The following is a 27874-nucleotide window of genomic DNA, read 5'->3' as shown; positions in this document are numbered from 1 at the left end:
AAAGTGATTATATTTTGGTCAATTATTCATGTTATATGTTTTTTCTAAAATAATGTTTTGTTCAAATTCATTGCATTAGTGGGTAAGGAGATCAATTTAGATAGATGCTACCAACATTATGAAAAAAATTAAATATTATAGAATAGCTTGGAATATATCAAAGTGCACCACACATAATAAGGGAATGTACTGTTTCTGAAATGTTATTTTGTCACACACACAAGCAGTTTATATAGTAATACAATAAATATATACACACACAAACACATGAACACGTATGCATTACTATGTCAAATGTGGTTGGCAATAAAAAAAAAGATGAAAGCCACTCCTCTAAAATCTAATTTTTAATAGCTGCATAATATTCCACCAGGTAGATCTACCTTAATGTATTTAAGAAATTGTAATAATGTACAATTGTTGTACATTAAGGTTGTGTTTTATATTTGGCAGTTATATGATATAATGAATATTCTTGCATGCATGTAGGTTTTCTCAGGATTAAATTATTAGCAGTTGAATTACTGACTGAAAGTGCCAGAAGAATTTTGAAACTTTTGACACATTCTGCAAAGTTTTGTTCAAAAATAGTGTTTAGCAATTCATATTCCTATTACCAATGTATGAAGTCACTGATTTACTTACCCCTTTTCTCACACTAGTATTATATTAAAACTAACCTATTTGGAGGAAAAAGTTATTTTGTTGCTTTTTAAATTATACTTGGCTATTAATGAAGATAGATTTTCTGTTTGTTCTCTCATGTATTTATTGACTATTTGCATCTTTTTAAAACTGTTCAAATGCTTTGTTCATTTTTCTAATGGCATATTGTTCTTCTAATTATTCCCCATGTAAACTCTGTCAGATCTTTGTCATGTACATGCTCACAGGTTTACCAGACCTGAGGACAGGAGGTTGCTGTAACGAAGGTTTGTGGAGTGAGACGTGTAGTGGTCTTTCATGGTACCTCTGTGGCCGAGACAGAGAAGGGTGAAGTTCATAACTAAACAAACAACTATCTTCAAGATGTGCTAGTTATTGGAGTAGTAGAAAGCTGTCTTCTCTGTTATTTTTTTTTTAAGATTTTATTTATTTATTTGAGAGAGAGAGAGAGAGATAGTGAGAGAGAGCACAAGCAGGAGGGAGAGGGAGAAGCAGGCTCCCCACTGAGCAGGGAGCCTGACGTGGGGCTCAATCCCAGGACCCTGGGATCATGACCTGAGCCAAAGGCAGCCGCTTAACCTACTGAGCCACCCAGGTGCCCCTTCCTCTCTGTTATTTATGGCATTTTAATCAGTTATTTTCACCATTAAACTGATGTAGTTCTGATAAAATGTATGTATGATGCAAATTTGGTAACCTTGGTTAAAAGGCTGGTAACGAAGAAATACTCTAAAAACTTATGTAAAGCTATAACTCACAAGATAGAGTTTAATGAAAAGAAGGATAAAGAACCAAACTTAGATTAAAATAAATAAACAATAAACCAAAATTCTAGCAGCAAAAGACAAGATTGAGGAGATCTCATCTGAACTCATGAGAAAAAAATGTTTCTTTAAAGTTTAATCCCCAAATAACTACATTTTATTTAAAAAAATTAATTTTTTAAATTCCAGAATAATTAACATACAGTGTTATATTAATCTCAGGTGTACAATAGAATGATTCAACAATTCTATACATTACTCAGGGCTCATCATGATTAAGTGTACTCTTAATCCCCATCACCTATTTTACCCATCCCCCCACCCACCTCCCCTCTGGGAACCACCAGTTTATTGTCTATATTTAAGAGTCTGTTTTTTTTTAGTTTGTCTCTTCTTTCTTTCTTTCTTTCTTTTTTTTTTAATAAGGAGAGCATTTATGTGTCTAGGTTCTATTAGGCAAGGAAATAAACCATGAAAATGATGTAGTTCCTTCCTTCAAGGGGTTTATAGTTTCATTTTTAATTTTTTTCATTTTTTAAATTTAAATTCAATTAACATATAGTGTATTATTAGTTTCAGAGGGAGAGTACAGTGATTCATCAGTCTTATATAACACCCAGTGCTCATTACATCACGTGCCCTCCTTCATGTCCACCACCCAGTTACCCCATCAACTGACTACATTTTGACATGGCTGTTGTGAGCTGGGGTGGGGGAACTGAGGCAATTTTCAGGCTGGTTTGTAAAAGTTACATGACATGTTCTTTCTTCCTCTTTCCTTTCCTATTGGAAGATAATATTCCGAATCTCTGCTGGTTGGGTTACATCTTGAGTATTGTGTTCAGTTATGTTTTGGAGGACTATCGACAGATTGGAGCAAATGTAGGAGGTAAGCAACTAAGATGATTAAAGAACAAGAGATTATTAAGTTAGAAAACATTAGAAATACACTTTCCTGAAGCAAGCCTCTCTCAGATTTAATTTGACAGCAATTTTTAAGGCATCTTCACTTTATTGAGTCTTATTAGGTATTCCACTTAGTTTTCATAGAAATGTCTTTTCTTTTCATACTCAAATTTCAGGCCCTAATATATTTAAATAATTTTTGTAATTACAATAATTCAGTTATGATAAACTGAACATGGGAACAAACACAATTGGCTCTTAACCCTATAATTCAACTGGTGGTTGCAAAACGATGTGGGCACAACTGGAGAGATGCCTCTCAGCTGTGACATTCGGTGTGCCCTTGGCATCTATCAGTGGAGAGAGGAGAGCATCGGTTGGTCTAGGGCAGTGGTTTTCAGAGCATGGTCTCAAAGCCAGTAGGAACAGTACCACTTAAGAATTAGTTAAAAATGAAAATTCTTGGATCCTACCAGAAAACTACTAATCAAACCTCATGAGCAGCGAGATCTAGCAATCTGTCTTACCAGGTGTTTTTGCTGAGTCAAATGTGAGAACCACTGATCTCTGATAAGGAGAGGTCAGGTAGGAATGCTTCTACCTGGATCACAGTTCTTAAACATTATTGTTCTGATGTGTTTGTAACAAATGCAAATGAGGGGAGCAAAAGAAGAGAGAGGGGGAGAGAAAATGACTGACTCAGTTTATCTGGGATGAAGTCATGGAATCTGTGTTTTCTAAGTCCCTGGTGATTTTGAGATATGGGATATGGGTAGTTGAACCACACAGACAGATAGTGAATTAGAGATTTTAACTAAAGGAAGTAAAAAGAACACTTGAGGGGAGTTGATGTAACCACACCTTCAAGTAATTCGATAGCTGTCTAGATCTAGATGAACGTTGGTTTTATTCTGTCCGGTTCTGGAGACAGAACTAGGGTCAATACATGGAAGTTAGAGAAAAGTAGATTATGGTGAAAATAGGAAATGAATTTCTAAAAGGTGGTGTGGACTGTTTGCACCACCTAAGGGTCCCACATCTGTGGAATTTCTGAGCCAGCAAATGCTAGATGCTTACTTGTCATTGAGTCCACAGAAGAGATTCACGCAATGGGCTAGAGACTGGACCTGGGGAACTGCAGCCTCTAAATTCCTTTTCAATTTGGATGCTCCAAAAAATTCATCTTTCTCAGTATCTCCCAAATTAACTTGAAGACAACTTAAGATAAAAACTTCCCAATAGCTTTTACTTTCTGGTATTAGAAATATGTTCCTTCTAGATATTAATAAGTATATTTCAAGTGAATAGTCTTGATAAGAGATGCTTGTTATTCCCCTTTGTAACTCAGCCATGTCTACTGGGTAATTTTTCTATTGCTGATGAAATAGATGGGAAAAGAATCCTTAATACCAAAGCAAATAAATTGAAATGGCTTGATAAATGAAAAAAATAATAGCGGAAATTTTCTTCTCCAGAAATAATAGTCAGTGCAGTTTAGAAATGGTGTTTTAAATTTCCAATAACTACCACAAGATTATCTTAAAATTGGTATTTTCTGGTTGAAATTACAGGTATTTAGAGTTGTCCAATGTTTGCTCTTATTACTATTAGATCCTGGCCATTGAAAAACAACAATGAAAAAAACAGCCATCAAAATGTGACACATAATGCAGAGGATATGGGATTTTGCCCAGTCTGGGCTTGCACTATGGTATCTGGCAAGTGCCTAAGAAAATGCAGCTGGGTGTCTGTAGAATTGAACATAATATATCTATATCTATAAACATGTATGTAATTTATATTACAATGTCTATCTGTTTTAAATTGCTTATTTTAGTTTTTTGCCTCTAAGCACTAGCAAAACGTATGGAAAAATAAAAATCACACCCATGGCTGGTCATCAGCATAAAAATGGCTTTCTTTTCTGGAAAATTTTCCATAAAGGAATACTGACAAACACATAATGGTGGTATGTGTGGCTTTAGAATGGGTAAGTGAAAAGAATAAATAGATGATTTGGTGAAGATATAGGGCTGCCTAGTAGTGACATCATATCTAGAAATAACATATGAATCTGCTGTTGATGGAAATTAAATTTAGACATCATAACAGGCCTAATCTTCATCAATTCAAGCTCCATTCGTATTTTCCTAGCTATGTAAAACAAGTTCATAGCAAGAATATGCAAACATATTGCCTTTAGATTATTGATCAAATTCCATTTAAATCTATGTAATTCTATTCATTTCTATTTAACTCAATGAGGTAATTGAGATTGATACTGAGATTTGGTTGACTATCTGCAAGTACTTTGCCAAAGATTGTAAGGCTGAGTACATAAGCACACAGAAACATTCCATATTCTCTTGCTTTACTCAGCTACGATTCTGTAACTTAATGTAAGATTCAGATTATATTTGAGTAATATTCCAAGTTTACATATCTTCAAATAAAATCAAAGTGATAATGTAAAATTATGTATTAACTATTATATAACTCTTACAATTTCTTTTTTAAAAGATTTTATTTATTTACTTGAGAGAGAGAGAGCGTGATTGCGGGGCAGGGGCAGAGGGAGATAGAGAGGGACAAGCAGACTACCCGTTGAGCAGTGGGCCCAATGTGGGGCTTGATCCCAGGACCTCAAGATCATGACCTGAGCCAAAGTTAGACGCTTAACCAACTGAGCCACCCAGGTGCCCTATAACTCTTATAATTTTTAATTGTGACAGTTTGAAGTTCATTTTTCTACTATTAACTTTTCCAGCAAACTTGGTCCAAAAATGTTCTAGCGTATATGTAGATTTACTGGTGCTAGAAGTTCTACTCTTCCACCTGTACTTCTTCTATTTTACTGGCCAAGTTCTTGTTATCATCAAATGTGGGATTCATACGGCAGCTGCTGATCCTGCAAACATGTCCTCCTGTCTCGAGGTTCTCCTAACTTGCTCTCTACCTGTATCTTCTGCAGAGATGAAGATGGCCCAGTGTGTGGATCCAGAATACAAGGTGTCTCCTTGATTACCTTCTTTGGTACTATGCTCCTCCAACTGGAGACCTCATGGCAGTCCTTGCCTGCAACACAGCTGCATTTGTTGGGTCCTCAGAACTCTTTCTGGTTCTACCTTCATCCTCTTTCTGGTTCTACCTTTGTCCTCTCTCCTTCAGAGCCCATTGCCCCACCTATCCAGTAAGCAGGTCTCTTGCTTAGGCCTTAACTCTTTTCCCTGCCTACTCTGTGCTGCTTTAAGAGAAACTGTCATGATTTACATGAAGTAAGCTAGCAGGAAGCTAGTAGGAAGTTAGTTCTGTTCATTGAATAGTTAACTTTTCTGAGAATGAACCAACTTAGGTGCACAAGTTAATGGCATCCCAAAAGTAGTTATTTCTATTAATATCTTATCTGTTATGAACTGTAAGCTTCCTAATAGTAGTGGCTATGTCAGAATGGCTATGGTTATTATGCATGTATTCTAAGATAGGGAGCAAAGTATCTCACCCATAGTAGATGTTTAATAACTGTTTGTTGTTGTTGTTGGATAAAAGAATTCAATAGTGCTTGGATACATGAGTACTATTGGGTTATAAACTTGTTACATAGAGCCTCCAGGGTGGTTTTCAGCTACCCAGGAAGCTGGGGCCTTGTAACCACTGGTGTGAACTCAAGGCCTCCAGTACATTAAAACAGTACTTTGGGAAATGCTATTAAACTTCTGCCTCTGACATATGTACTAGCAATGGGGAAGCTTCCCACTGGGGACTTTCTACTCAGCAGCCTCAAAACATTCCTTAGGAACCTCCACGGTTGCATTGGATGCTCCCTGACCAAAAACCACTATACAATCCACAGTTTATGGAACTTGAGTGGCAATTTAAGAACCAATGATGCTACTAGGGGAAAATAAAGATATGTTGTCCAAACGAAATAGGCTACATAGTCTGATACTTTTCAACACCAATCAATTAACATCATGATGCAGGGAACCTGAAATTGCTTTCTAAGCTAAGTTATCACCACAAATAGTTTCAGTAAAACAAGATGGATAGCCGTATATGCCAACAACAAAATGATAAATGAGATGAGTTTCAGGTCTATAAGAGAAGAAAGAGGAGAAAATGGTTCATCCCTGAGTGGATTGATTTTATGTACTACTGGTAATATTTACGGTGGGGAAATCCAATGATCAGTTTATAAATTTATAAATTATATTTACCTAAGATGCTCTAGGAATTTTCTAACACAGATCTCTATGAACATACCTGTAATCTCAAGCAACAAAGTCTACGGAACTCAACCAGAAAAGAATATGCACGAAGTTCTCCTTAAGGTAAATTCAAAGGTGTACCTTCCTTCTCACAGTTCATAATCCTATCATGATGGATGTTTATGTGAAGAAGATGATCTGCTTCATTATGAGGGATGTTTATGTAAATCAAGGATCTCACTAACTCCATGGAGGTCTTACTATAATGCAACTTCATTAGTATAAACACAATCTAGAAAATGACCATTCTGAATACTCTAAGGTTTGTCTCTACTTTTTGTGGTAGAAATTGGTATTGAGGGAAATGAGAGTAAAGACAGGCTGTAGGATAGTCAAAACTTAATATATGTTAAATGAATGAATAATCTAGAACTAGTAAAACAGTACATAAAGACAATGATAAAAAATGTAGCAAATGAGTGGATCTTAGATTACTCAGTCAATTTTCTCTATTGGTATTATTCATGGTGAATAAAAATGAACAAGAGACAAGCGACAAGTTTATAAATTTTCTCTTTAGGTGCTTCAGGATCCAACAAAGCTTATCTACACTAATGTACCTGTAAACCCGAATGGCAAAATCTAGAGCCCTTGACCAGGAGTGCTATGGTTTAATCTTAAGCAGAGCCAATGTCCAGTCCAACTGGGGGTCCACATGAGTAGATACTGCTGACATTGCATTGTGCTACTCCTAGCATTGTCCCACAGCTGGTCTGGTATCTGTATTATTCATAGGGTTATACTGAAGTGACAGGGTGGTTTCAGTGTACAATCCTGGTGGTTATTGGGGTATAGAGGGAATATTTTATGCTAGATTTCACATTTGATTAAAACCAAGTTAAAAATCATTTAACCAGGACTAAAAACAATTCATAGAGTCATTGACAGTATCTTAAAAATATAGTGAAAGACTCCCAGAAAGTGACTACAATTCTTCATAGATTGAGGACTAATTATTGAGGGAGGCCTGTTATTATGTGTAACACAGTGTAGAAATTAGGAATACAAAGTCTGATTCCTGCCTTCTACAATAAGTTATTTTTTCCTCTAGTGTGTGCTCTTGTGTTAGGAAAAATATAAAGATAAGAGAGAGGAAAAATAAATAAACCTTTTATAATTTTGCATTCCATTTAACCAAGCAATTTAAATTTTTATAATGAGAAAAAATCAGTATTTTACTTGATGGATGTTTATCACACTTTGATCTATAACATAAATAAAGAAGGAACAATGTAAATGTCCATCAATAGAGGATTGGAAAATAAATTTCAAGTATATCCATTCAGTGGAATTTTGGGTAGTCAATAAGTAGAATTATGTCAAAGAGTATGAAATGACCTGGAAGATATTTATGATGCAATTTAAGAATATAAAACATGTTTCAAAAGCATATTTAAAGTATAACCCCATTGTATTTACATATAATATATACATATATGTTTGTGCAAACTGCTAATTAAAGCTACTCCTGGCTAGGACGGTTATAGATAAGGAAACCAAGGTTCAGCAGTTTCTAAAAATTCATATGGCACAAAAGCATAAGACTAGGTGTCAAACCTAAATATTAACATGTCAAACTTTCAGGCCTGGGCTCTTTTTACCACATTTTGCTGCTTATATAAAATCTACATGAGGTGTATTAACCAGCAGCTCCATAATGGGCTCAGATAAAGAATTTAATTAGATGTTTAGCTTTTGAGGAACCTTCATACTGTTTTCCAGAGTGGCTGCTCCAGTTTGCATTCCCACCAACAGTGTAAGAGGGTTCCCCTTCCTCCATATCCTCGCCTACATCTGTTGTTTCCTGTGTTAATTTTAGCCATTTTGACAGGTGTGAAGTGGCATCTCATCATCGTTTTGCTTTGTATTTCCCTTATGATGAGTGATGTTGAGCATCTTTTCATGTGTCGTTAGCTATCTGGATGTCTTCTTTGAAGAAGTGTCTCTTCATGTCTTCTGCCCATTTCTTAACTGGATTATTTATTTTTTGAGAATTGAGTTTGGTAAGTTCTTTATAGATTTTGGATACTACCCTATGACCCAGCAATTGCACTACTAAGTATTTACCCAAAGGATACAAAAATACTGATAAACACCCCGATGTTTATAGCAGCATTATCAACAATAGCAAAATTAAGGAAAGAGCCCAATGGATAAAGATGATGGAATATTATTCAGCCATCAAAAAGAATGGAGTTTTGCCATTTGCAATGACATGGATGGAGCTCGAGTATATTATGCTAAGTGAAATAAGTCAGAGGAAGAAAAAACTATATGATTTCATTCATATGTGGAATTTAAGAAACAAAACAGATGAACACAGGGGAAGGTAAAAAAAAAAGAAAAAGAAAGGGAAACAAACCATGAGAGACTCTTAACTATAGAGAACAAACTGAGGGTTGATGGAGGGGAGGTGGGTAGGGGATGGGTACTAAAGAGGGCACTTGTGATGGGCACTGGGTGTTATATGTAAGTGATAAGTCACTAAATTCTACTTCTGAAACCAATATTACACTGTATAATAACTAACTAGAATTTAATTAAAATCTTGAAAAAAATAAATAAAAACTGATTTGTATTTTTTAAAAAAGAATTTAATTAGATGTAACTGAAAAGAACATTCTAAAAGAACTAAGTATTATATCTTTCACACTTTTTAACACTCCAAGCAAGTTGTAGGATTTATATTTACAATTGTTCTTATCTATATGCATGCTAATCAATTATAGAGTTAAATAAAGATTTCATCCCAAAAGATCAAGTGATTTCAGAGCCAACTCAGTGCTTTTGTTAAAATTCTCTCACAGAGTTTCCACAGCTTCTGGTAGTTTGTGGCCATCTCCAGAACACACCTTCCAAGTCCAATGCACTAGCACAAGTACCAGAGTCGTAGAGACGGGACACCAAGATGGTCATGATATCTTTTCTATTGATTTTTTTATAGCTCTGCAGATACTGGGCTTCAATGAGAAAGGGTAAACTTTTTCCCCAAAAGAGGTTATATTAGGTGAGTTCCTGGGAGTTCAACACGAACACTCTCCATTTCTCATTTCTCCTTTTCTAGCCCAGACCCGGGCTGATTTAATTTCCCCTCCACACAAACTAAGGAGAGGAGCTGAGTAGTACAGCTCACATGTGGATTTATGAATTTTGGGTAAAGGCATGGACTATCAATCCTCCTACCCTGTTTTTCCTCTTATTTTCTGTCTGTTCTCCTTGAGGTTTGTGTGGCAGACAGATGCCATGAGACTAGTGGTTGGAGAAATGGTGTCAGATTTGGTGATGGTGACAGAGGAAGAAAACAGCTGTTAGAATTAGTGCAGCACATGAACTTTGTCAAAGAGAATGACATCAACTTAATAACATTTAAAGGCATGAGAGAACATAGTAAACCTTGAAAGACCTTGCCCTTGAGGTCTTATCTGATGGCAAGGAAAACAAAGTAATAAAAAAGTAAATCACAGGAAATGAGATGTCTTGAGACAACAGGGCAAGGTGAAGATATTTCACAAATATAAGTTATTCTTATCCCTCCAGTGTTGGGCATAATGAAAGGAAAATGAGTAATCAATAGAATAATGGATTTAAAGTCAGAAAACTTTGCTTCCAGTCCTGGCTCTAATACTAAACAACTGGGTGATACTGGTGAAGTAACCTCACCTCACTATTCCTTAATTTGCTCATTTTGTGAAAGGGTGGTGACACCTGCCTAGCCATCGCCCAAGATTGTCATGTATGTAAAACAGCAACAACAAAACAAAACAAGCAAAAAGGAATGAGTGTCTTTGGAACACTGTAAAATGCCATGCAACTCTTAACTGTTTATTATAATTATTCTCTAAGGTGCTGGCCAGAGTGTATTAGTCTCAGTAACCAATGGAAGTTTCAATGGTATTGGGAAGAACTGTCTAGCAAAACATTTTTTGATTCTTGTGTGAAACTAAACAGCGATACCATTTTTATAAGTCAGGTTATGAAAATAACTGTGCTGGAACATGGAAATAAACTTCTACAAATAGACATTGATTGGAAATGGACTCAGACTCTAGAGGTATATATCTCTATATCTATCTATCAGTCTATCATCTATAGATGATAGATAGATAGATAGATAGATAGATGATAGATATCTCTAGAAGTATAGAGGTATATATCATCAGGTGGCAGGATTTATTTATCTTCTACCAGTTGGAAGAATATTAAGGAACAAGGTGATCAATGGAGAAAGAATGAATTTGGGAACAAAATAAATTTTGGATCAGTGTCAGCTCCTTTAATAGCTGTGTGATTCTGGGCAAATTATGCACCTCCTCTGACTTCAGTTTTCTCACCTATAAAATGAGTATAATAATATAATAAAATGAGTATAATAATATTTAAGTTGCAAGGTCAGATTATATTGTTAGGTAACATAAAGTGCCTAGTGCAGAACCCAGTCCAGTGGCAGGCACTCAATGAATACGAGCTATTACGATCTCACTTTGCCCAGTTCCTCTCATAGTCTATATACTTGTTTACCTATATTTTCCCTATTCCATTTCTTTCTTGAATAGTCTGTCTTGTAGCCTCCCTGTATTTACCAGACTAACCTGCACATAGGACTCCTTTAAAATGTTTATTTAAACTCCATATTTCCTTCATTATGTCTACCTGGTCATAATAAAATCACTCATTCTTCATCTTGTGTTAGAATCACTTTATTGCTCCTGTAAAGATATCCTATTCAATTTATCATGTGAATACTTAGGATGCCTCACACACCTGCTGACCCCAGAAGTAATCATAAACATGGAACAACATAGAACCATGGGAAAAAAATAAAAAAGAAATGAGAATAGAAAGAGTTAAAGGGAACTTTAAATAGAAACGACCATCCTAAGATTTAATGTTGTATAATACATTCATTTTCATTTTTATATATAGACAATTTTCAGGATAGAAACTTACTTCTCATGACTAGTAAAATAAATATAATTGTTGGTAACCTATTGAGGAAATCAGAGAGCCTTTCTAACTTCCTTATTCCATTTCTTGAGAGTATGACAGAAACAATATATTCAATGACAAATACTACTTTTTGTTTTCCTGGATGGAAAAAAGTAACCCTGAATAGCTGTGTCTGAAGATTATCTGTAACTTTTTAGTATGTTGTGTGCATATGCATGAATGTGACTCAACTTCTCTTTCTTCAGCAATTCCAGCCTTTTCTCCCCTTCTCTTTAAAAGGATGGTTGCCTTTCTTGTCCTAGTGAAATCCTCTATGTCCAGTTAAATGTAACTTCCTCTGGGAATTCTGACATTACCTATGGGCGCTCCCTCCCCACCCCAACACCAAGTAGAAATAGTTTATCTTTCTCCTGTGTGTCACAACATCTTGTGTATATCATCAGGCTCCTTAGCAATTAAGGTCTCTACCCTCTACATACTCCCGAGACATAGCACAATGTCTGGAATATAGCGGTCATTTCCTGTATGAATTTTGACTGAAGGCAGTAGATAATTGAGCCCGTCTTCCCCTTATTTCCTATCGATCTTAAAGTTTGCAGTGTGTGACAATGTGGTGCTATTTTAAGAGTTGGGGAAGTTGGTCAGAATTGGGGATGGTGTTGGAGGAAAGACAACCATTTCGCTTCCCCTTTTCATCTTCCTTGTGTTATTGTTTTTAATTAGATCACAGAAATTTCCATTCCAATCTTTAGAAAAATATTCTGTCAGCATTGAGTTAGAAAAGGATGAATTTGGAATAATTCTTAAACATCGCACAGAGTACTGTGCAACAGCCTATGTCTACTTTCTCCAGCAAAATCTTGAGGCTTTTTTAAAAAAGACATTGTCTTTATCTTTCCATGGTGACTTATGAGGCATGTTTAGGAAAATTTTATTTTAAAGGTCAGAGATTCCAATAGAGCCAGCCAAAATTTTGTGAAGTTTATAGAGTGATTAATTCCTGGAGTCCTTCATTTTCCAGCCCTTTAATTTGTGCAATCACATTGAATGTTCAAAGTATATACTGCTTTTTAAAGTCTTTCAAATACTCTCTGCCGAGTCACAACTGGCAATTCATAAATAGAACTGATTAACATTCCCCACCACAAAGATCCTTGAAGGAGACTAAAAACAAAAACAGCATCTTTGTTGAATCCAATTTGCTTACATTTCAACACACATAACTCCACTTAACTGGCCATCACAGCAAAAGCCACAACACACACACACACACACACACACACAGAGCAGCATGGAGCTAACCACACAACTCAACAGACAATGCAGACAAACTTGAGTATAAACCAAGATTTTTCTACCTCTTTTCATAACAGGTTAGTGCTGGCCCTCAGTGTTGGTGTACAGTTTTTATGGCATGGGAAAATAGGGATGTTTCTGCCCTATAAAAATAAATGTGTTGAAGGCTTTAGTTTGAGCTCACACAACGTCAGAAAGTTCCAAAGGCACTGGCACAATAAAAAAAAAAAAAAAAGAATCCCACAAACAAATATATCACCAAAATATCACCAAAACACATGGCAAGATACTAAGAAAACAGTGGTAGGAAAACTACTGGTTTCCTGGATGATTTATGCAACAGTTTTCAACACCTTCCTGAAAAATAAAGCATAAGAGAGGCATGCTGGTGGGTCTTTGGTGGGGCATATCTTGTCACCGACCACCATTCATACCAAGTCTTTGGCTTTAAACTGCTCATTAGGTCATTTTCTCCCTGCAGAAGTAGAAAGCACAGAACCCTTATTGTTCTTTATCTTTTAAGCTTTAGGAAGGGCTAAGAGAAAGAGCATGTAGAACGCATGCACTATCTTTAAGAAAGAAAGGGATACATGGAATAAAAATAAAAATACAAAATATATCATTTCTTCATTTTATATGTCATAATATACACTTCTTTCCAAACCTTAGTTTGATACGTGTGGTTTTTCATGGATGACATCTTTACTCTAGAAAGAGTTGGGACAGAAAGATAAGCAGGAAGCACAAAGTTCTGAATTTGAATAAAGACAATACTTTCGTTGTTACATCAAAGGATGCAAGGTGAGATATGGGGTTAGAAATTGGGAAACTTTCTGAATCGGACTTAATGATTTGTAATTCCTCAAAAAAACAAAACTTACCACATTCTGTGCAAATTTCTCAAAAGATGTTCTGCGATCCATTGAGTGTTCCGACTTACATGAGTGGGGTGGGATGGGGCAAAGGGAACTAGGGAACATAGATAAAAGGAAAGCAAAGAAAACAGAGCGGAGAGAGACAGGATGATGAAATGATGCAACAGCAAATCCATGTTCTAAATCAAGGGACCAGGAAGGTAGGAGAGCTGCCAAAGACTTTGGACGCTAGACACAGGGCACAGGCTCTGTTTTTATGAGTACTTTTATTTTTAACACCAAAACTCTTCCTGTGCAAACAAAATGGTATGGTTTCAAGCAAAATAAAACGACACTAAAATGAAGTAGATATGTGAAGGTTTTATGCTGACACGTGTAAATCCTACATATTTGAAAATCTCACGGAATATTTTCTGAATTTCCTCATAATGTTCTGTCAGGACTAGATTTCTATTGATTACATCGATTCTGTAGAGCACTTGTGCCCAACAGAACTTTCTGAAAAGACGTGAACTTCATCTATGTTGTCCAATATTTCAGAAGCCTTAAGCTGTGGCCATTGAGCACTTGAACTCTGGCTAGAATTTTATGTACTTGTAACTAATTTAAATTTAAATGTAAACAACCCCATGTGGCTAGTGCAGCTGCACTGGGCACCTGCAAAGACAGTGTGTCTGCAAAGACGTATCTGCAAAGACAGGGTATCTGCTTCCTGCAAAACAGGGTATCTGCAGAGGCCACGGACTTTGAAAACTCCTGTTAGCCTAGATGACAGTCATGAATCACACAAAATTACAATTTAATCTCAAAATTTCAAGAAGTTATGGACTATTTTAACATTAAAAAATAATGAATAGTGTTGATTTTTATATTCAGATTTTCCATACTCTGCTTTATTGTTTACACTGATTATAAACATTAATTGAATAATGAGGTCTATTGCAGCTCTTCCAAAATGTGTTTGGCTACCTTCTTAGGTGTGTAAAATTTATCCTAGGGGTACTAAGTAATCCAGGATAAATATCAAATTAAAATATTCTGAAGCAAACATTACTACATTTTGACAACTCTCACTGAAAAATATGAGTCTATACTTAGTTATGGGGTATGTGGCCAAAAACACACTTGAGCTTACTGGAAAGAGAAAACCCCCTTCAAGTTTTTGACCTAATGATGTTCTTTCCTTTTCACTATTGTAATTTTTATTTCCTTAAACTAGACATACAGAAGACTAACATGAAACACGAAAACAGCTTCTAAAAAACGTTGTAAAGCATGAACATCTGCAGAAACAAACAAAACGAAAAAGAAAATAAGCAATCAACAAACAAAAACACCTTAAATGGCCCTTATAAAATGCAAAGGTTTGGGGAAGGTCTTGGAGTTTGTTCACTTACCATTTGTCCAATACCCTGGGCTCAGCAGAAGGAACTACTCCATATAATTACAACTGAGAACCAGATCGAAAAAGGTCACAAAGAACCAATACCTTTTTCTTTGCCTGTAGAAGCTCTTGATAGGCACTGGATCTTATAAAACGTGGGTATGAGTCACTTTTCATCAATTTGTAAATGTGCTCCTAAAAAAAAATAATGGTTGAAGTGCTTCTTTATTATTTCTCAGGGAAAATCAAATATAGATAAGAATATAGGATATGGTCCAAAAACAAATCTGGAAGCAGCTAAAATTAATAATGGTAAGGTTGATGAGAATACTTTGTGTTTACAGAACATCTAAATCTTCAAATTTATTATTTTATTCATGGGTCAATATTTGAACTGGTTTGAGAGCTACAGAGGAGGCAAATCACATCCAGTCCTTTAAAAAAATGGAATTCAGTTAATGGAATGTCATGAAGTGATTTCAAATCAAGTGGTTGATTTATATAGGTCATTTGAGAATATAAATCTGCTATCTCTTAAAATTATTTCAGGCCGAAAGTGAATGATATGAAGTCAAGATCAAGTAATCATCCTAGATACCTTTGGCATCTACATATACTTGGAGGATGCAGACTGCCCAGATGAATCATCTCTTTGGTGCAAATTATATGGAAAATTGTCATCCACATCCACTCTGGGCCAGAGCACAAGTCCAAAAATAAGTTTTGTGATATATAATTGCTAAATCTCCCAATTTATATGCTTTTTAAAAAAAACTCCTTTAGTGACAGATTTGGTAAATATTTAATAATTTAATCCTAATCAGTCTGCTGCATTTTATCTTGATAATGAATATTGGTAGGCAAAGAAGTCAAGGAAAAAAAATGTATTCATCCAATTCACTGCTGGCCCAATCTAGGGAGATTCTGCTCTGGCCCACTGCAGCTCAATGGAGCATAAATACTCCATCCTTTTAATCTAGTGAAATACCAGTTAGATGCAGAGAGTATCCTCGATGTCCCAATCTCCTTTTGTTTGCAGAGAATATATATTTTAAGAAATTATTCTGTTTCCCTGGTCTCAAATACACCTGCAATAATTGGAGTTACTCTTGCTCAATATCTAGCCCAAGGCTCATCTCCAAGAGTATGGTACATTAGGGACCCTATCAGAATATGTTGTTGGAAAAGTGGGGTGATGTCTTACTTTGGAGTCAAGCATTTTGGGATTCAGATCTTATTGTGCTCAAGACCTGCCACCTACAAACATATAAATTTAGGCTGATTTATCCATCTTTCTGAGTCTTGGTGTTCTAATCTGTAAAATAAGGTTGTTGTGAGGATTAAAGGGATGATATATGTTTAGCAAAGAAGGGGGGTATGCATAGTAAGTGCTCAGATCTACTTGAATATATGCCAGGCACACATCCAGTGCTTGCCTATATTAATTTAATCCTCACAAAACCTCAATGAGGTTGGGAACCATTATTATACCCATTATTATATCCGTATGTGTCTTTTCTTAAATAATGCTAGGAATTTCTATTACTATATTTTTGAAGATGAGGTTAAAACCCCAGCAAAAACTGGGGTTAAATATCTGAACTTAACTGAAAAAGAAGCCCAGGGTCAGGTGGTAATATTTTCTACAGAAAATTATGCCTTTTCATTTTATTGAAGACCTATTAAGCAAGAATATTTTTAATGCCACAGATAACAAAGAAATATTCCTTTTAAGACTTTAGGAAGGTTATTCCAAACATTTTACACATTGTTGGCTCTAGAAAAATGCTTGAAATTTATCTTGAACTGAAAGAAAGATAAATCAGCGAGAAGTAAGCAACAAGGCTAGACTTTCCATCCTGGTCTCTCTCATGTGTCTCTGTAATTATTTCCACATAGAAGACCATGGCAGAGCCAGAGAGAATGGGTATCTGGTTAGCTGTTTCAACCTGTGTTAGTTTTCTATACCATGGCTTGTTTCTTTAAACCAAAGCCAGGAGAAATGTACTTTCCACTGAAAACGCAAATAAGGAAGGGCGTGTGTGTGTCTTATTCTTCATCTTCTATATTTTATTTAGTAATGTGGTTATCTGAAAAACAAGATACTTTCTAGAACTAATATTCTTCTCTAGAAGAGGTTTGAAAAATTAAGAAGTATGCGTGTTCCGCACATCATCAGGAAAACAATATCCTCTCATTTCAAGTTAATTTTTCTTCTTGAGCACAATTTTTTTAGAGAAAGTAGAAATTCAGATTGTGTCTAAGGAGGCAATTATGTCCAGTTTGAAAAAAAACACTAAGAAAATTAATATCTTAACATAAATTTGTCTTAGGAAATTAATATCTTAATATAAATTTCTTTTTTTTCTCTTCACAGATTAAAAAGTTAACTTGGAAAATTCATACATGCCTAAATCTATTATTTCATTGTATCATCAAAGAACTGGCTTGAGTGTGATGTAACTTTAAGCTACTTCAGTTTAGTTCTGACTAGTCACAATATTAAAAAATTTAGGAGTGTCAGAATCTTAGAATCTCCACATTGGAAGACACCTTAAGATTTCAAATATGTGCTCCTGAGGTGGGGTCATTAGATAACTGTTTTCTCATATACTAGGTGACAAAGTAAAAATGAAGTAAAAGTGTTCAAATATTTCAACTATTCCCCTTCAAAAAATTTTCACATAAAAACTTTCAAATTTATAAGACATTCCCAGATTCTAGAAACTGTTCATTTTAATGTGTCTCTGTTTTCTTTTAAGTCAGTTGGAGTTATTTTACATACGGTTACCTAAATTGAAAATATTAAGCCTAGCTGCCAATTAAATGAAAATAAAGCAAAACTATCTCAAATGCCAACTTCCTGGGAACACATTTGTGAGCTCCCATACTGTGAGGCCCACCCACATACCAACCTGAGCATCTTCGAATGTGTATCGTCCAGGCTCCTTCACATTCTGTGTGGTTTTGTCATAGCTCTTAGAATCCAAGTTAATGGCACTGGGGGCTCCTGGAGCCAGAAATTCTTGCCATATTTCCTGAACTCGGGAAGGGACTTCTCTAATAGGCCTTTTCTTCAGGTCCTCCACTGCTAGCCAGAATCTATGCAAAATGAGACACCCAGCAATAACTGTGATACCTCATAGTCTGTGAATTCTTACAATATTGACTAACCATACCATTCACGACAATACATAATAATGAGCTCCTTTTTTTCTGAGGGCTTCCAATATATGGCCTTTTTTTTTTTTATTAGTTGTATTCAAAGATATCAAAGTTTTCAAAAAGGAAATATTGGAAAACAATCTCTTTTAAGTGTTTGTTGTTGAAAGCAGATCTCCCAGAGCCCTGATTCTTTACACTTTAATTTTTAGTAGAGCAAAACAGCACTGCTAAAGAACCATTTATTAGAAAGGAAGAGGAGTTTGAAGGGAATTACAGTGAGTGACATAGAGCATCTGCTTGGGGGATAAAGTAGGGCATTATACTGTATTCTTTGGATCTTTTGTCCATTTGAGCAATGAGGGTTAGTATGGAGAGGATTTTCTGCTCTACCTGGCAAGGGAATTACAGTGAAGCTTTACTGGAATTAAAAGAGGACTGGACACAAGATCAGAAAAGGCCCCTAGATGGAGAAATCGGGGCAAGTAACTAATTTTAGTCTATTTAATTCAGAGAGTTATGGAATGACAGAAGCAACAAGCTTTCACATGCCATTGTTTTAAAGGTTTAAATTTGCAGAGGCATTATAGCAATTCAGAAGCTCTGAAAAAACAAATATATACTGACTTACTTCTAAATATACAAATATATTTTATATACTTCTACATAGAATATTTATACTGTAAGGAAAGAACACCAGAACATATTTTGGTTGATAAGAGCAAATAGCAAAGTCATTTCTTTAAATTTTGCTCTATGTTATATGTTTTGGGTAGAACTAGAAATAATGTTGAAAAGATGAATATGTATATCATTATAATTTAAAATGAAAAAAATACGTGAAAAAGGAACTACTAGGTCTATGTTATCCACAACATGGACCATTATCTCTCTAATGGCAGATGTAGTCATGCATGAAATGGGCAAATGGCCACAAAGACGAAGGTCACTATAGGCTATAGAGTCTTAAGAGGTATATGACAAGCAGAACCTTCAAAATTACTAAGTTTTAAGTTAGGCATTAATGAAAGGTCAGAAATAAGCAATAAAACAGTTGAACTAGAGTTAGAATAGCAAATACTACTCAATCTAGTGAGTTTCCAGTTTCTAGAGATCATTTTCCTGTACATATATGTAACAGATTTACTGTTGTTTACTACATATATGTAACAGTAGATTTAGACAATGCCTTACAGATGAAACTACCATTACTGCTTTCAGAAGGGAAGGCTCAAGACCATTTCCTCCAAAAACAAGAGATTTGGACACTGTGCAATTTTATTTCTTAAAAAGATTTTATTCATTTATTTGACAGAGAGAGACACAGTGAGGGAACAGAAGCAGGGGGAGTGGGAGAGGGAGAAGCTGACTCCCAGCAGAGCAGGGAGCCTGACATGGGGCTCGATCCCAGGACCCTGGGATCATGATCTGAGCCGAAGGCAGACGCTTAACGACTGAGACACCCAGGCGCCCCTGGACACTGTGCAATTTACTAGGAATGCCTTGTGCCATCTGAGGGAGCATAAATGTTGTAATCAATGCTCATTCAAGTTCATTCCAGCATGCTTTTAACACCTTAATCAAAAGAATTTTTCTGTCCTCAAAGAACTACTAGAGAAAAAGATACACCATTCAAATGGCTGCCTAATATTAGGAAGCCCAGGAGGGGCTCTTGAGGAATAGCGCAAATGACACAGTGTGGGAGTGCAGAGCAAGAAAGAGCCTTCTGCTGGGCAAGCACTGGGCTGGAAAAGGGAGTTCTAGGAAAGCTGTTATAGATGCAGTGATATCTTAATGAACTTGAAAGTACAGACAAATTAATAAAGGGTTGAGGAGGTATTAATAACAACATCTACACTAATATATAAGTGCAGGCACTGTTCTAAATGGTTTAGCTCTATTAACTCATGTAGTCCCTACAACTCTAGAGTAGGTGCTATTATTTTCCCCATTTTCAAGAAAAGGCAACTGAGGATATGGAGATTAAGTCACTTATTTAAGGTTGCCCACTATGAGTGTCATAAGTAGGGTGAGTTTCATAGCTAGGGTTTGCCCCTGGATAATTTGCAGAAGATGACATGCTTCATCTGACCACTCAGATGGCATTTGACCACTCCCTCAAATGTCTCCCTAAGAGCATCATTGCCTTTCTTGTTCTTGACCTTACTGTAGGTGCTATAATAAGTTAGTAGAATGGAAAGGATTCTGGTAAAATCCCACCCCCCTTAATATACGGTAGGTGGAATACGAATAAGTGTTTTAATGTCTTTGAGTCTTAAGTTCTTCATCAGTAAAATGGGATGATAATGTCTATCTCAATAGGTTTCCATTAGATTAAATAAGATAAATAATGTAAAAGGCACTTTTGTGCCTGACATATTTTTAGACACTCAACAACAAAACTCATGTTACTATGTTTACTTAGTACTTATGCTATGCTACGTGTTTTACCTGAAAAAGGAATGAGCAAAAACACACCAGTGGATAGCAGAGGTTATATTTGAGAAAGAAGTAGTCATCAATAAGCAGTATTCCTTGACTTTTTTTTCTGTGTTAATACTTGAAGAAAATGCTCATATGAGTGTCTCTGTGTGTAAAGAGCAGGTGCTTACAGGCAGCTGCTTGATAAGATGCACTGAGACTTATTTAAGCTCAATTAGCCCTGCCAGCAAACTGGACTGTTCTGTTTCCCTTAATCTATTACACCAGATACCTAAGTGGAAGAAATGGGGCTCAGATTTGGGGAGCAATGGAATGTAGCCTGTATTGGTTTATAGAAAGCCGTGAATGCCAATTACTAGCCAATCTGACTTGGACAAGATGATTACCTCCCCCCAGACATATTTTGCTTATCTGAAAATGGGGCAAGAATGTTTACACTTCATTTTTGGTGTGATGATTAGGTGTGTGATAATCAGAAATAGTAAACACAAAATATAGCATGGCATACTTACAGCAGTAGTGGATATAATTATAATATAATGTACATATAAAATATGTCATATTTCTTATACAAAATGACTTAGCTCGAAAACTAGCATGGCATAGAATTATTGAGGTTAAGAAATGGTTAAGGTTTGAACCAAGGCATCAGCAGTCATTCAATTCATCCTTGAAACAGAGTTTGCACATACTCTTTCCTTTGCCCAAAGCTTCTTCCCTCTTCCTTTTAGTGGATGGGGAGGTGGAATTTTGGCCTGGTTATCTCTTGACATCCAGGTCATAGCCTAAAGCCATTTCCCCTGTGATGCCTTTGCTGACCTCCAGCTCTGGGTTAACTATCCGTCTATACTTTTCCGATCTAAATAACCACCATTTTGTGCTGTGATCTCTTTTCTTCTCTGTATCCACCACTAGAATCATTTTTATTTGGTTAGGTGACCCTGGTGAGGCTTATTACTTGTTTATTTCTTCATCATGATACCAAGGATGTCAGCACTTATTTAAAAACTTAGAGAATTAGAGGAAATTCTACCTCCCCATCCTCTAAAAGGCTAAAAAATATTCTTTATCTCTGCTCTGTTTTTTAATGCATTCTTATACTCAATAATTGATTATGTGGCCTCAATGTAAAAAAGAATCCTTAGCAACTGTAGATCTTGTAATAACCCTGTCAAAAAGGGTTTCCATAAACTTGAAAGAATAGGAAGCTACATCCCAACAATTCATGACAAGCACACATATATAATAACATTCCTCCAGGTTCCGTCTGTGGTTATCTTGCTTAAACCATAGGACATCTGTCAAAGTTCTACATTATTTCTGAATGGTTTGGTATTGGTATCTGTTAAATCATCTGAAAAGAATGTGACAATGCCTAGAGCTGTATGTAGTGTTCCAATGAAAATAAATGAATGCTGAGACCTTTCTGTAAATGAATTTCACAGGACTGCATAAGTCATGGGAAAGTAAATTAGGGTATCATGTTTCAAAAGAATAATGAATGAAAGAGTTCATGGAAAAACATTTTTATGTAGTGGAAAGTTATCACTCACTTCAATGATCTTAAACAGAGTCACTAAAATCTATTGCAGTGTCTCACATTTAAAAATTCAATTTCCAGGTGCCTCTTAAGTTAGAAAAATTTCAAAAATATGTAAGGATGATGTTCACAACAGATGGGTGGAATGCACACCCCTTTTCTACTAACAGCTCAGTGTGGTATGGATCTCAACTGCCCTGAGGCTGCATTTAAATGTGCAAAGTGAATGAGCTGCCCCATAGTTTTGTTTCAAGTTATTTTTCATAGGCACCCAAATCTCTTTTCCTAGACCTTACTTAGGAAGCAATATGCAAAGAAGACTAATATTGATAAATAATAATTTAACTGCATAAATATTATTGGCCATTCCTCATTTGCCAAACATTAGTCCAAGTATTACACTTCTTTACGGAGTCCATTTCAAATGCATCAAATTTATATACTTAAAAGATCAAGAGATAGTGTAAAAATAAACCATTATAAGGGATTCATAATCCTGGACAGGCTTTGCCTTTTTTTAGCTTTTTTCCCTCCATCAAGAGGCAGAAATTCAATGGGTTCATATCATCATCATGTTGGTTAGAGAGTAACTGATCTATTTAGTGCAAAATAACCAGACATATTACAGTAAGTCTCTCTGACATAGAATAAGATACAAACAGTGTGTCTTACCTTAAATTTTCTGAGCTGAATTCTGACTCTAGAAATTTAAGGAACTGTTCTCTCCCAACTGGGTCTTTCAGTGCTTCATCCATGCCAAAACCCCATCGTTTTACCCTCTGCTGGCTTGGTTCTTTGCTTTAGGAGATAAAACAAAGCCAAATATATTCCTTTCATTACCAATTCTATCTTCTGTGATTACATTTCCCTTCAGAATCACATATACTGGGGAAGTTCCCATCTTTAACATATCTTTCAGAAAAAAATATCTGTGACTGATGGTTTTGCATGAAATTATATTGAGGCATATGTTAGGCATTAACAGTGGTGTCTAATGTTTATTGAGCATTAGGTGCTTAGTGCTCTAGATGGATTCTCTCTTTTAGATATTTTCCTGCAACTTTATGAGATAGGTACTGTTATGTTCTCACTATATAGATGAAGAAATCAAGGCACAAAGAGAGTTATAACTTGCCAATGTCTGAGAGATAATAAGGGGCAATATTCTAGACATTTTGACCTCAAAGCTCATTTCTTAGCCAGTATACAATGCAGTCTTGAGGTAGCATGTTGTACTGGGGGAAAATGCATTGGGAACCAAAAGGCCTCAATTCTGGTTATGAGTCTGCTGTTGATGAAATGTGTGACCTAATCCTAGCTGAGTCACAACATTCTGGGGCCCAAATTCCTCATCTATAAAATCTAGAACTTATGGATGAAGAGTTTGCACTTGTCAAACATTTAAGAACACTGGATGGGGGTAAAGGAAAGAAAAGGTCCATAAACACAGTTTAGTGAAGTGCCACTAAGTACAAAATCCTCACTCTGTAAAGTAAGAGGCGCTGCTCTTTTCATGACTGTCAAGATCAGTGATCTAAGTCTTCCCTTCTCAGGAAGGAAACCAGGAAGTCTTAAATTGTGCTTTGGTTTTCTTAAGAAGTCAGTTCTCTTGTCAGATTCTCTTAGAGTGTTTATGGTAAGTTCATTTTGTTTTAAAATTGAATTTATAAAGGCATACTTGTATTGGGCTTAAATAAGTATGGATTTAGCATTCATTTTGCTTGAATACCGCAAAATGAATGCGGCCCTGTGGATTTTCAAAGAAGCTAAAGCAATGCACTAAATTTCAAAACTGAAGATCTCAACTCTGAATAGTCTATTCTGAAACTCTTGTCCCTCTAATTTTGTGCCAGTCCTCCGGAAACGCAAATCTGAACACAAATGCAAGTATCTAAGGTTCAAAAACCATTACCTTGAATGAGAACTTTGTATCATGAGCTAATAGAGACACAGAGTAAAACTGACCTTACAATTATCAGCTATAGAATTCTTCCTATTTCAACTAAACCCTGAAATAAGTGAAATACTTGAAGAGAAGAGAAAATGTCAATATACCTTGCTTCGAGTTCCCAGAAAGTAGTATCATCAGACAGCCATGGGTTAGAAGGGTCAGGTGGCACAAGAAACGGGTCATATTCTAAATATTGTTCCGTGTAACTTAACAGACTAGAGAGAAAAAACATTTTCATTTTCCTTAGTTTTTCTAGCTGAGGTTATACCCAGCCCAAAGTAAGGAATACAATATAAAAAGGTCTGGCCAAGGAATTGCTTGCTTATAGAGTAAAATCTAATGGCAGTTTTTATGTTTCAGTAACTTACACGCATCAACTTGTGCATCTTGGAAGGTAAATGTGGCTAAGGAGTCCATGTCTACCCATGCCCAATCCTAGTGAGGCAACACCCCTCCATTCAAATGAAGCAAAATGGAAGGCATCAGTGTGTAAAAAGCAGTGCTAAAAGTCAGTTCCAATCTTTAGTCAACCAGTCCACCCACAGCTGAATTGATTTTAGCCAACTTGGAGAACGGGTTAAAAGGGAATTTTTGTCAAAAGTATTTACAGGAGTTAGGTAAAGGGCAAAGCACTAACATTTCTTAAAAAATCTGTATTCAAAAAAAAAAAGAAAAGAAAAAGATGGAGCGGAGAGGAAAGAAGTTGGAGAGGTAGGATTTGACAATGCTCCAAAGTAAAGAACACACGTGCCATTAATAACAGATTTAAATGAAGAAATGAAAATATCTAAAATCTGTGTTTAATTCAAATTCTGAAGTCATGCAGTAACTGAAAAGTGTGAATGTTAAGATGAATTTACAGAGAGGCCCTAAGTTGCCAAAAAGTAACTTGATAAATTGAAAGCTTCATTTCTCTCAGCAGGAGTGAAAAATTCAACTCCTTGGAATTGTCTTCTATATCTGATTCTGGTTGCACAGGATTGGATCTCTACAGATTGAAGATAGTAATGATCATTCTGTCATTTAAACTATAACAGAGGAGTTCTTTGGAAGTTTTCTATGTGCAAAATGGAAAAACAAAATAACATTTCTTACAGGATTCCATTTTTAGTGCATTTAACTGTCACATGAATTTTTTTTATTTATAGGGGCATCTTGAAATACTTACCTATCAGCAACTTTTGACATTTTTAACCGATGTCTATCTAACTGTATTTGCCAATATTTAATCTGAAAAGAGTTAAAGAAGTAGTTAAATAAGTAGTGACATTCTCATAATTTTCAACTCTAAATTCTGATAGACTGGGCAATTCTAAATAAGAATATGTTCTAAGTAAAATTTCAAAAGTCTGAAAAATCAAATGAGACAGCTCTGAAAATTAAAGTGTTTGAATATAAACATAGCCAATATCACTTTAGAACAGCAATGAATTTGAACATTCTGCATGCTTTAACAAAATGTAACTTTATTTTTAAAATGTTCTAGAGATTGTAAACATTTATTCATAGTGAATAACCAAATCAGAATCACCCCCCAATATTAAATTCAGAAAATAAACGTGTGTGTTATTTGTACTATAATTTCAAAGTAAATCCTACTTCCTAGTACTAGCCCAAGAAAGCATCAATGATACGTGTTTTGGGAATAATTTTATCAACATTTCAGGACAAACACATGGACCTAATAATATATGGAAAACTTTAAAACTCTCTAAATTACTTTCCATTCACTGTGATTATAAATATACTAGAAAAAGTATTATTACACTATTGATAAACCATATCACAATAACATATTAGGGGAAAAGAATAAAAAGGGGAAAATGCCCCATGACCAAGCTAATCAAGAGATTTCACTATTATTTGATATAAGAGACACCGGTGTTTGCTTTGAAATATTGCTTGGAGGCAAAACTATTGATCAATTAGTGAAACAAGACATGACGTATACCATAACTGTACACCAGTGTTAATGAGGGAGAACTTCGAGAGGCTTATGGAGAGCGGTACCAGGAGAATAAGAAAAAGCACTCTGTGAAGATCATGTCACAAGACTGGATACATAAAACACGTGACTCAACGTCACCAGCTTCTTGTCTTCTCCTTCTTCAAGAAGAGCTCCAGAGTACGAAATAACTCTTGAAATAGAGGCACCTAAACGGCAGTGTACATCCTTTTTAAAAATTGGTTAGAGGACACAGGATTTGGGGAATTAAAGAGTGAAGAGATCTGGAAACCATCTGCATATAGTGATATATTTCCAGGTGACTACATATCTTAAAATTAAATGATTTCACTACCTTTTAACTGCAACTCTTCTCTATGAAACAGTCAACCATACAAATAACCTTCTAAAAAACCCTCCCATTAACATTGACATGTAGTCTTCATAGCTACTACTCTGTAAACCGTCAGCAGGTCATTTTATAGACTGACCCACCTGTTGTTGTAACTCATCTTCTGTTGGAGGTTTCGTTTCTGGTGTGGGTGTGTGGGTAGGACTGTGACTTCTAATGTCATTTTGTAAACCATAGACAGACTATATTAAAGTAAAAAAGAAATATATTAGGACAAAATACCATTTATAGTCACAGACTTTCTAAAAGGTAATTTTGTGTTACATATTCAGCAAGGTAACTCAAAGTTTTGCTGCATATTTGATGAAGCTTCTTATTAAAATTCGAAGGCACTGCTATCATAAATATCATATGAATATAAAATAAAAGCACAGCTCTTTGAAAAAATATGTGGTTAGATTATTAACTTTGACAGAATAATTGATTATATGGAAAGAACATGGTAAGTCTGATAATAAGATTTGGGGGTGGACTGAGAGTACTAAGTTGGGGAACAACAACACTATATAACATTTAATAAGTGTTGATTTCAGAATAAAACAGGGGTGGATATAGAATAGAATAAAAATTTAATAAGCCAAAAGAAAATGAAAATAATTTGAGTTTTACAGAATGGAATACTGAGGAGAGAGACGAGGTTAACAATTCCATTATTGATTTAGTCTCGGCTAGTGTGATCAAAGACACCCCAGAGTGCTCCAACTTTCCCATCTCAGCATTTGGTTGTTTACCTCACTGTACTGGCCTTGCCATTCCGTGGCCATTGGGTGCCTTTTGCAAACATCAGTGATCCCAAAGTTTTCACTTTGGAATTCTTGATGCCCCAGTGCTTCTTTTGTATTTTGTCAAAAGGTCAAACCTACTACTTAGGAATATTCTTTTTTGAGAAAGACCTATTATGGGGGGGCTGGTTGGCTCAGTCTGGTAAGTGTCTGCCTTCAGCTCGGGTCATAATCCCAGGTCCTGGAATTGAGCTCTGAGCCCCGAGTTAGACTCCCTGCTCAGCAGCAAGTCTGCTTCTCCCTCTGCCCCTCCCCCTGCTCATTCTCTCCTTTCTCCCTCTCTCTCTCAAATAAATAAAATCTTAAAAAAGAAAAGACCTATTGCTTAGTAAGTACAAATAAAGATCTGGAGACCTTAAAAAGACAAAAAATCTTCAACTGAGGGTGAGACATCTCACATGTCAACCCAAGGGAGAAGCCAAATAACTTTTTCTTTAATATCAAAGAATTACTATTTTAAAATAAAGGATTTAATATGAGATATGGAGCACTGTTTCTTTGGACATGAGGATGAAAGGTAAGGACATAATAAAACTT

The 27874-nt window shown here is 35.7% G+C and overlaps 1 protein-coding gene across 6 annotated transcripts in view; it reads right to left on the bottom strand.

Annotated features, from left to right (window-relative positions):
* RGS7 (regulator of G protein signaling 7) overlaps window positions 1-27874 on the bottom strand; it is a 517535-nt gene that overhangs the window by 5974 nt on the left and 483687 nt on the right. For 3 of the 6 annotated variants that reach the window (XM_032389406.1, XM_032389409.1, XM_032389407.1), the window contains 7 exons: window positions 26639-26737; window positions 25367-25428; window positions 24303-24413; window positions 22920-23045; window positions 18019-18205; window positions 15209-15298; window positions 13016-13319 (listed from right to left, as the gene is read on the bottom strand). In XM_032389406.1, coding sequence (XP_032245297.1) covers window positions 13191-13319; window positions 15209-15298; window positions 18019-18205; window positions 22920-23045; window positions 24303-24413; window positions 25367-25428; window positions 26639-26737 — 804 coding nt within the window. In that variant the 3' untranslated portion in view covers window positions 13016-13190. Of the gene's footprint in view, window positions 1-12906; window positions 12988-13015; window positions 13320-15208; window positions 15299-18018; window positions 18206-22919; window positions 23046-24302; window positions 24414-25366; window positions 25429-26638; window positions 26738-27874 lie in introns of those variants that run through there. The other 3 variants (XM_032389410.1, XM_032389412.1, XM_032389411.1) reach the window with 2 other exon arrangements.

The sequence above is a fragment of the Phoca vitulina genome, unplaced genomic scaffold (assembly GCF_004348235.1).
Source record: "Phoca vitulina isolate PV1807 unplaced genomic scaffold, GSC_HSeal_1.0 scaffold54, whole genome shotgun sequence".
Lineage (NCBI taxonomy): Eukaryota > Metazoa > Chordata > Mammalia > Carnivora > Phocidae > Phoca > Phoca vitulina.
This window is presented reverse-complemented; position numbering and strand designations above follow the sequence as displayed.